This window comes from Sinocyclocheilus rhinocerous, unplaced genomic scaffold (assembly GCF_001515625.1).
Source record: "Sinocyclocheilus rhinocerous isolate Xijiao unplaced genomic scaffold, SAMN03320098_v1.1 scaffold358, whole genome shotgun sequence".
Classification (NCBI taxonomy): Eukaryota; Metazoa; Chordata; class Actinopteri; order Cypriniformes; family Cyprinidae; genus Sinocyclocheilus; species Sinocyclocheilus rhinocerous.
This window is the reverse complement of record NW_015650700.1, coordinates 918,433-929,523: the sequence shown is the minus strand read 5'-3', so window position 1 is coordinate 929,523 and position 11,091 is coordinate 918,433. Positions and strand designations below refer to the sequence as shown.

The following is an 11,091-nucleotide window of genomic DNA, read 5'->3' as shown; positions in this document are numbered from 1 at the left end:
TGGACTTGTTATCAATCGTTGGTACCACAGATGTTGGCCATAGACCTCAAGTTGAACTAAAGCCATAATATTCCTTTGAATTTCAGAGGCTTATTTTCTAAACCCATGTGAAAGGTTTTGCTGTGGTCTTGCCTCCCGGCTCATTGCACTGTATGATCTTCCTCCAGCTAAGGGCAGAACCAACTTGGAGCTGCGCGAGAAGTTTATTCTCCCAGAAGGCACCACCCAGGTGATGGCCAGTTTCCGCTACAGAGGTCGAAGGTCACGGCCGTCCTCAAGAGGCGCCTCCCCTAACAGATCCAATTCTAGTTACAGCTGTCCCGCACAACCCAACCCACCCGGCTCCAACACACCCAAGGTATGGATATTGTTGATTAGGTTGTAGAGAAATATGTAACTTCTCCATGTTTTTGTCACATTTTCCTGTCGCCAATCATGAAGCTTGGTTCCAAAACCTAGTGAGCTTCTTTGCTGTCCGCTGACTACATAGGCAGCTGTTTTGTAAGGCAACAACCTGACTGAAATGAAACCATAGGTACGGGTCAACAACTCGGTACATAATACAAATAGCACATGGGAGACTCGAGTCAAGGTTGTTTTTAAGAGAGTTTGGTCACAGACTGTATATATACCAAGATGGTTCAGATATTAATTTGAATAGGAGAGAGTGCAACCCGCAATATGGAGGAATAAGTCCCGCCTTCTTTATAAAAGAGCCAAATGGCAATTGGTAAAGTCCTCATGTCACTGCAGCTGCTGTTAGGAGCCAGTCAGTGTCCTGAGACACTTACCAACCAGAAATATACACTTTTCAATGCTGCTTGAGCAAAAGAAACAACATTTATGGGGCACTTCATTTCAGATTGTATTGCTGATTTAATATATGGCACTTAAATGTGTTTGACAAGCAGTTTTTGAGATTTCAATATTTTCCCATTTAAGTATCTAAATAAAAATGCCAAAATGTGGGTTATGCACAATAACCACTCAATATGACTTCAAAGTAGATACTAAAGATGAGCATAACCCATAGCCATCGCATATCCAGGTTTTTTTTTTTCTTCTTCTCACTAACATTTGGATAATAAAATCAAAGAATAAAAAGGACTTGAGCATAAAAAGACATAGCACACTTGAAAATTGTGTAAAAAAAATAATTTTTTATAAGTATTCATTCAGCATTAAATGAATTCTGTTTAACTTTTGAATTTCTCATGTTATTTTTCATATCAAATGGCAAAAAGAAGTTTTTTTGGAAGGCAGCATAAACCTCTTTTGAGGTTAGAGAGGAAGAGTGTATCTATGACATCTTAGAATGCTGTCTTACGTGGGGAGCTCACTAAGATTTGGAACAGAGCCATGCATAGCCCCATCACTGTTATATATAGAGCCATGCATAGCCCCATCACTGATATATATAATTATTTCCTGTATTGTCTTTTTTTTTCTATTGCTACCCTTCGTATGTGGTTTATCCACAATTGTTTCTCACAGACTCCCCAACATTTAACCCGCAATTATGATAAACCCTGGCTGACAAACAGCAAATCAGCTACTCCTCTTAAATCATCTGACTCCTTTGACAGCCAAGGGTCATCCAATGAGGTATAGTGCTTAAGAAACGAGTGACAAATCCCCATCTAATCTCCGTCTCCTGCTCCTGACCTCTTGTCTCTGCCTTGTTACTGATCTAATTGCTTCCTGTGTGGATTTGGGATTGAGTTCAATCTCTTTCTCTGGCTTTGCAGTGATGCATGGAAGTGGTCCGTTATTAAGGCGGATGTGTTTGCTTCAGTCCTCTAATTCATGATCTTTAAACCTCTCTTTCGCAAAGAGGGTGGTGTGATTGTCTTAAATCAAATCAGCTTGATATACAAAGGCCTTTTCTAAACATCACCTTCAAGCACTAACTGCAAAATGAATATTTTTCTGTCCTCTTGCCACTAAAACGTGATGCTTGTGAGATCTTTTCTACATCCTGAACTCTAAAATGATTTCTTCTCTTTCTCCTGATGTGTATGACTGGTTTTGATTCAGCGTAGGCAGTATACTGTAATTTTCTTGTCTGCCGTGCATTTATTCAGTCATTCTGGCCATGAACTGCACACACTGCAACGTTTTGGGATGAACAAACACATTTAGATGTGGGAGTGATATGAAATACAGAAGTCACTCCTAAACCAACCTCTGTCGAGATAATTGTTTCAGTCAGGGTTTCTTTGTGCTTGCTTTCGTCAAATGTGTTTCAGTGCAGTTGCATTGCCAGCATGTTAGAGCAGAAACCCACTGAGTGTATCTGCATCTTCGAAAGCTCCTCTTGGCCAAAGGTTGCTGTTTTTATTTGTGTCAGTGAACAGTCTGTTACATGCCTCCTCATTGTCCTGATCTAATCGTTTCTAAATCATGACATCTTACAGAGCACCCCTATTCAGGGAAGCAAGCTTCGTCTTCCAGGCTATTTGTCAGGAAAAGGCTTTCAGTCGGGAGAGGATGGGACCTTGATAAACGTTGCAGTCATGAAGGCCAGAGGTCAAGCCATGGGTGAGTCCGACACACCTTCTGCTCTTCATCAAGTCTTGCTGCTGCTACTGTGCGATATATTGAACATTCACAAAAAAACAACACTGATTTTATTGGACTCTGGCTTTGCTGCACTTCATGTCTCTTGTTATTATGAGACTATAAAGATCAGTTTCTGTTTTCAGATCTGTCAAGTATTCAACTATGCATCACCCAAAAAAGAACACAGAGCAATATTTTTAAATGTTATGTTAAAGAAATATTTAGTTAAATATTGCTGTCTAATATGAATAATAATATGTGAATATAATAGAGCTGCCCCCACCTAAAGAGATTTCTAGTCGACTAGTAGTCGTCCATTTAAGCCATTAATCGCACATTTAAATTAATTTAATTACTTGCGTTTAAATGCACATATATAGCTTGCCACAAAGCACCCACAAAAGTAATGACTATGAATGTGTTGGGGAACATAGCCAGGAGATATAATTATTTATTAATAAACTAGTGTTTTCCCAGTCAGTGTGTTGGCTGCAAAGATGAAGTTGACGTTGCAGTACAGTGAACGCACAGAAATGCACCTTCCATACGGATTACGGATTTGTTTTCGATTTAAATTGGTTCGTTCAGAAGTACACATTTCAAGCTTTCTATAGATATATTTCTCATGTCTGTGAGGCAAGTAGCCTATAAGCTGAGTTTCGGTTCATTTTTGTGACGCGCTCCAGTGCACAGAGACCGAGACGGCACAAAGCGCATCCTGTTTGTTTTCTCTATTTTACAATAGCACAACGTCTTGTTGATATTGTGAGGGTACGAAAATAAAAGTTGACAGTTTCGAATGATGTATTTCTTGTATCTGTATAAGCAAAAATGACTGCATATTTTAAGTTGTTTTCGCGGTTATCAAGAAAAAAATCGTGCCGTGTCATGCAGAACGCATGCTAATAGCTTCCGCATTCCACACAAACACTTAGCGGCCATGTAAATTTGCTACTTCTTACATGTTTCAGTTTCAAATGATAAGTCATATTTGAGGTCGATGAATGACAGGCGAACGTTTGGATTTCCTGCCCGATATACTGTAATTATCACAAAAACCTGCCGTTAACCATCTGTCCCTCACGAATTATGTGACTTTGATTGGTTTTTTTTCTGTGACTAACCATCTAATAAAATTTTGGTTGAATAAGCCTCTTCTCATCGACTAAAGTTTATTCACCTTTATTCACCTTTATTTATATAGCGCTTTTAACAATACAGATTGTGTCAAAGCAGCTTTACAGCATTAAATAGGAAAATAGTGTGTCAATAATGCAAAATTACAATGGTAAACACTCAATTTTCAGTTAAAGGCAGTTCATCATTGAATTCAGTGATGTCATCATCCAGCTCAGTTCAGATTAAATAGTATCTTTGCAATCAAGTCAACGATATCTCTGGATATTAAGTGTCCCTAACTAAGCAAGTCAGAGGCGACAGCGGCAAGGAACCAAAACTCCGAAGCATGGTGGTGGCAGCATCATGCTGTGGGGGTGTTTTTCAGCTGCAGGGACAGGACGACTGGTTGCAATCGAGGGAAAGATGAATGCGGCCAAGTACAGGGATATCCTGGGCGAAAACCTTCTCCAGAGTGCTCAGGACCTCAGACTGGAACTAAGGTTTACCTTCCAACAAGACAATGACCCTAAGCACACAGCTAAAATAACGAAGGAGTGGCTTCACAACGACTCTGTGACTGTTCTTGAATGGCCCAGCCAGATCCCTGACTTAAACCCAATTGAGCATCTCTGGAGAGACCTAAAAATGGCTGTCCACCAACGTTTACCGTCCAACCTGACAGAACTGGAGAGGATCTGCAAGGAGGAATGGCAGAGGATCGCCAAATCCAGGTGTGAAAAACTTGTTGGATCTTTCCCAAAAAGACTCATGGCTGTATTAGATCAAATGGGTGCTTCTACTAAATACTGAGCATTTTTCAGTTTTTCTTTTTTAATAAATCTGCAAAGATGTCAACAATTCTGTTGCTTGCTGTCAATATGGGGTGCTGTGTGTACATTAATGAGGAAAAAAAATTAACTTAAATGATTTTAGCAAATGGCTGCAATATAACAAAGAGTGAAAAATTTAAGGGGGTCTGAATACTTTCCGTACCCACTGTATATATATATATATATATTATCATATTTATTTAGTGAACAGCAGTGTATAAAACATGATTTTTCTGTATTTTACTTTTGGATTGAATCTACATTTGTCAACAGTGGTTGTTTGGATGATATGATTCTAGTTATTTTAGGAAACAAAATCTAAATGCATATCAAACATCATTAAAAAGCTGAAAAACTACCAATAAATACTTTTTTAAAAATCTTAGTGATGAGCCATTAGGTGGATGTCAGTATCATAGCTCTGAGATGTAACTGGCTGTGAATTCTCTTCTCAGGGTTGAGTAAGATCCCAAGCAGGCCTGGCAGCAAAGCAGGAAGCCGAGGGAGCAGCCGCCGTGGCAGCGATGCCTCAGACTTTGATATTTCAGACATCCAGTCGGTGTGCTCGGACGTGTCGGAGACAGTGACAGACTCAGGACGCCCGACGCCGCGCTCAGCGTCACGCCAACACGGAGGCAAACTCTCCAAAATCCCAACTCCCCAAAGGAGGAGCACTCCTACTAGCAAACTGGCTAAGAATACCAAGAGATAGTCAACAGTCCAGTCCACAGAAGCGGCCAGGATCCGGGCCTCTGTTCTGACAGCACTGGGTTAGCGCACACTAAACCAAGACTGGACAGATGTAGATTCACACTACAGACTGCAAAGTGTTAATGATTTTAAAAAGCGTAGCAAGATGTAAATTATTCTGTTGTGGAAAAGGAAGTTCATGTGGAGTGTATGTGTGTGAGTGTGTGTGTGGAATGCAGTGGCTTTGTGCATTTGTCCTGTACTTTATGTGACTGTTGCGTCATTAATATTTTGTTTATTTCTGGGAAAGGCCAGCGAACACAAGAAGACTATGTTGTTAGGTAAACTAACACTTTTCCACATGTTTGTGTTGAGGGAGAAGCTGAATGTACAGTCATTTCCTCCAGCGGACTTGCTTGTTGGTGATAATATGCCTTTGTATTCTGCCAGGACACCACAATTATTTATTCATCTATTTAAAGTGCAATGACAAGCTGCTGTTATGCATTTAAAGGGCAATACAATACCACTGCTACACTACAACTGTAACCCCTGCTATCATACACTACAGTTAATCCAGATCATGGCCTTTAAACTTGCATATAAAACACCCGTCTGTAGCACCCGCAGTAATGTTCGTTTCGATCAAATCACAGATTGTGTGCCACTTTACTGTGACTAGAACTTTCTGACTAAAAACATTCATAAGTGCAATCATGCCTGTGTACTCTATGGTTCCTTTTTGCCTGATTGATCCAAATTACTCAACTTTTTGTAATAAATATGCTTGCAGAAAGCTCGACAATATATACAACCTTCAAAGTCTCACTTGTTGTTTCCATCTGTCCAACCTATCTGACTAACATTCGAACAAAGACGCATTTTGACTGAGTCGCATTTACGCAAAAATGTCTCAGGCCTGCGATTAGCAAGTCTTAAAGGGATAGTTCACCCAAAATGAAAATTCTGTCATAAATTACTCACTGATGCCACATGGACTATTTTAAAGATGTTCTTACTACCTTTCTGGGCCATGAAACGTTTCAGTTGCATTGCTGTCTATGAAGGGTCAGAAAGCTCTCGGATTTCATCAAAAATATCTTAACTTGTGTTCTGAAGATGAACGAAGGTCTTACGGGTTTGGAACGACATGAGGGTGAGTAATTAATGACAGAATTTTCATTTTTGGGTGAACTATCCCTTTAAGAAGAAAATAAAACATTTTATGAGACTAAAGTGCATTGTCAGCCTCGTAGCCTGTGGCAGTCCCTTTGCCAGTAAATAGGACCAAAAAAAAAAAATCTTGTGTAAAGATGCCAGATGGTCTTTAATGTTGTTTGGATTAATGTTAGTATGTGGGAGTGTAACCAGATGAGGTGATGTGAGGTCAGTGATGCCGTGGAGTTAGTCCTCAACATCCTTCTATAGGATACGGAAACCTAGCCCTGCACGACAGCAGACAGCAGGGAGAAAGAAAAAAAAGGTCATTTTGATTTGGTTTTTGTCGAGATCTACACCAACCACTTACCATTTGATCAGCTAATCCTTGTCAACACATATTCTCTCATATATAAGTGTTTGATTTATCTCCATAAGATCTGCCCAAGTCATTTAGTGTGTTTCCCCCCCATGAATATATTTTAACTCCAGTTTATAAATGTTTAAAGAATGTTTCTTCATTTTTCATTGTTATGAAACACATTTTTTTCTTAAAGCCATTAGCTTTATTTTTAAACATCATTTACTGTAGTGTTACAGTTTCTGTCATATAAAGTTTCCTATATATATATATATATATATAGCCACTTTATTGCTTTTATTAAAAGTCACACTTTATTTTAAGGTCCAGTTCTTACTATTAACTATGACTTTTGCCTCAATAAACTCCTAATTACTGCTAATTAATAGTTAAAAAGGTAGTTGTTAAGTTTAGGTATTGGGTAGGATTAGGAATGTAGAATATGGTCATGCAGAATATGTGCTTTATAAATACATAAACATTACTAGCATATAAACAACCAATATTCTAGTAATATGCATGCTAATAAGCAACTAGTTAATAGTGAGAATTAACTAAAGAACTAAACTAAAGTGTTACCAAAGTCAACAACTGCAATAAGATAAGACACACGTTGACTAAATAGAATTACAATAATGAAGTAGTGTACATCACTGGGGGAAGAACCGATTATTCGAAATGTAGGTGGATAAAATCTCTTCTACTTGATTATATAGAAGTTCCCGATTGTCTAGTTTCGACACAATTTCCGAAAGCTGGAGTGCAAGGTACTGCGTTGCTATAATGAGTGTTTTTGAGGAGGAACTAATCAGTGGATTTGGTAAAGTTGGCCAGGTTAGTGACATCAGTGTGACTGCAAACACCTGTAGCTCTAGACTGGGAGCTGTCCTGCTTGAGCCTCACGGTGGACGGGTAAAGCCAGGCATTCACTAACCACTCTAAAAATGAAAAAGAATGTCTAGCTGCAGTATGGGCATGTGACAAGGTGTTTTATTGGGTACTCCTATGACATACAACATTACCATCCAGACAGATCATAAACTTTGGGTCGTTGATTAACAACAAGAACGCTGATGTGAAGCCCCTCTCAACACATGCTGCTGAGAATGATACCGCAATGCTGTGGGAGAATATGCACCCGGAAAGCTTCTGCTTGTTTCTGACAGTCACTCCCATCATCACCAGCATTACAACTGCTTTAACAAATGACAAAAAGGCCAAAATGAATCAACGCATGTCAAGGCCTGTGTTCCATTTAAAATGATCCATGTTCAAAAGAACATCACAAATGGTGATTCATTATGTGAATGCAGGCTGGCCTAATTATGTCACCAGTTTCGCAGAAAGCATTAACAGCTGTTTCTCAACTACAGTAAAGATGTTCTCACCACATCCGATGGTTTAGGACTTTATGTTGATTACACAAGTCCTAAGGGATGAACTGATATGATTGCCGTGAGCATCCTGGCAGAGTGGATGATAGCCGGTGTAAGGCAATTCAAAAGAGGCCAAATCTGTAACGACTGTCAAGTGATAAATCCATCACAAATATTAAATAATAAAACAAACACTAACACTGCTTGACAGACTGTGCTCGAAAAGCCGAGACAAAAGGTGGTGTGGATTTTGTGGACAACTTTGTCAAAATGCAGACAGCATTTGAGAAATGACAACAGTTGAGAAAAAGTCAAGGAACATTAAAAAGGCATTAAATAAATAAAGCAGAAATTGTAGGCCATCCCCAAGGAGTGCTTGTTTTCTGAAAATGTGTATCAGAAATCGCCCATTGGAGACGTTTAGTAATGACATTTTTAGTACTATAGGTAAACTGTACACAATACTTTCACTCCTGTAATTCCTGACAACTCTAAATGTATCACAAAATGATACAGCTTGTCAATGGCAGTAACCTTAAAAGGATTTCAATTAAAATGTTTGTACTTCATTTACCCGTAAAAGCTTGATTGTAGGTTCACGTTATTACTTGCTCTAAGGTACTAATAACTACCTGTTAGGGGTAGATAACGTACAGAGGTGATTTGGGCTCATAACAGTTTGATGACTGAAAAAATATTTGAAAAATATGTTCTGACGTTCACAGTGAGCACACTTCATATAGGGTTTTCCTGTCATTTTGACCAGTTTGTATAAGTCATTTTTAAGATTTAATTTAAAAATAGATTAAAAATGGTTAAATAACTGTAAGGGGGTTCTGTTGCTGTTATAATTGCTGCTCTAATAGATAATGTCTTATATACAATCATTCCCACTGAGGCCTGGTCAGTTTGTGGCCTGCAGAATGTTTGCAGAGCTCTGCTAGTGCCTATCTGCGACATACTACATCTGTCTCCTAGTGCACTATCTAGACAGTGATCCACTGTCTGCTGTAAACTTAACAGAGATAGTTTGACTTTTCTTGTCACTAGTGTCCATCCTATCTGAAGGTTCAGCAAGCAGGTTGGGGAGCATTTCATGCTGAAATTTTTTTTTTTTTTTTTTTTTTTTAAATAATGATTTTATTGGTCTGCCCAAATCGTAAACAATAATATACAGTCTACATGTTACGAATGCGATTCATATAAAAATGTAGCTGTCATTTTTGGGGCAGCAACCATAGAATATGCACAAATCTGCATGATGCATCTACACTGTAAAAAATGACCGTGAATTTAACGGTAAAAGACTGTAAAAATGCTACAGTAAAAACCTGTTAAATGGTTAATGGTAAATTCCAAACCTAAAACATTGCTACCATATTTTTTTACGGTAAAATTCCGGCAACCACAGCTGCCGGTTTTTTACCGTAAATTTTACGGATTTTTTTTTTTACAGTGTATGATGCAGGTGCCTAAACCTGAAATGATCATAAACACACCAACGTGCTTAAAAACGTCCCCAAACGGCAACATCTGACTGCAGAATGATTGTGTGAAGAATGTGGAGGTCAGTGTTTGCATAGGATAATGTGCTGCAGGGATGAAGGCCTGTTGGGCCCGAGGGTGGAGTGGAGCTCATGGATCAGGTTTTCTTCTAAGCAGGTTTAGGCTGAAGTCAACGTTGGGACCAGAGATGCTTCTTTAAAATTGCCTTTATGATCACTGCTGGAACAGCCAAGGAACAATCTGCAGTGAACTTGCGTCAGAAGAATATGTAAGTAAAGGACGTATGTTTATAGCAGATATAAAACTAAAAGTAACTGCTGTTTAGTTCATTTAAAATGTGAACTTCTGAAGGTGGCGTATGTATCACACTCGGTGTTAAACCATTATTATTCAGCATTTGTTCTGTGCATAAACTTTTCATGGTTTATATTGAGAAGTTGAACACAAATGTACTGTACTGTTTATTGCATCAATGTATATATTGGTGTTTTTTCAGCACTGATTGTCCTAGATGTTCAAACTCCTTATAAGAAAACTGAAATATTTACTTTAAAAGAGTGCTTACACAGAAATCATTGTGTGTGTTTAACCATAACAGAAATTCATGTAATTAGATACAAGTAAGTTTTGGAGAAAATGTGAATTGCATCTTGCATTGTGTTATTTCACAGCAGTAATCTCCTTCTCATTTAAAATGCATTAAATAAAACTTAATATCACATTTATGTTAATAGCAGAATTTTGCTCGTGCTGTATACTGTTGTATTACATTTTGTGAAATTTGTATTTTCAGTGGGTGTTTACCTAATATATTATTTTGTAGTCCAATTAAACAGGGTCTACATGTCAGTGCTATAAAGTTTTCACAGTTGTTTGTTCAATATTATTTGCAATCTTTCTCCCTTTGCAGGCACATTTAAATTCCAACCATCTTCATTTCTAAAGTTCCAGCTTTGAACAAAATGCTGGTTATCACAGTCCTGCTGGCTGTCTTTGGCCTTGCCAGATGTCAGGAATTACCAAGTAAGAAACTAACTGACTGCAAAGTTCAGTATGTCAGTATATTTTACGTAAATGAAATGGACCTCAAATTTTAAGAGAAAGTACGATTCTGAAGGTAATCAGCATGTTTTCGCAGTGAAATCAATACGGCTATGAAAGAGTATGTTTGCTCCTCTTATTGACCAGTAGAGGGAAGCATGGACCAGTTTAAATCATTCCTGTCCAGTACATCATTATCCATGCAGTAGGGCCAGTTTAAGTCATTCCTGGCCAGTACATCATCATCCGTGCAGTAGGGCTACTTGATGAAGATTGAACTCTGTCTCTATCTGTCAATTTTTTTTTTTTTTTTTTGTGGAAACTGATCTGTCAGTTCAATTCCAAGTCCAGATTCCGTATAAATATCCAAAAGTTTCCATTAGGTTTCCCCACCCCCCTTTTTTTTCCTCTAGTACGTATCACTACAGAATAAATCATGACTTAGACT

The 11,091-nt window shown here is 38.4% G+C and overlaps 2 protein-coding genes across 2 annotated transcripts in view; both read left to right on the top strand.

The window, feature by feature from the left end:
* Window positions 1-6,033, top strand: LOC107712348 (dystonin-like). Its single transcript, XM_016517573.1, has 4 exons — window positions 1-358; window positions 1,495-1,605; window positions 2,418-2,541; window positions 4,967-6,033. The coding sequence occupies exons 1-4, from the start codon at window positions 233-235 to the stop codon at window positions 5,221-5,223; spliced, it is 618 nt and encodes a 205-aa protein (XP_016373059.1). The 5' UTR covers window positions 1-232; the 3' UTR covers window positions 5,224-6,033.
* Window positions 6,034-10,564: 4,531 nt separating this feature from the next.
* LOC107712325 (collagen alpha-1(XXII) chain-like) overlaps window positions 10,565-11,091 on the top strand; it is a 20,117-nt gene continuing 19,590 nt past the window's right edge. The window contains exon 1 of the mRNA XM_016517549.1: window positions 10,565-10,625. Within this exon, the coding sequence (XP_016373035.1) occupies window positions 10,565-10,625 (61 nt within the window). The remainder of the gene's footprint in view (window positions 10,626-11,091) is intronic.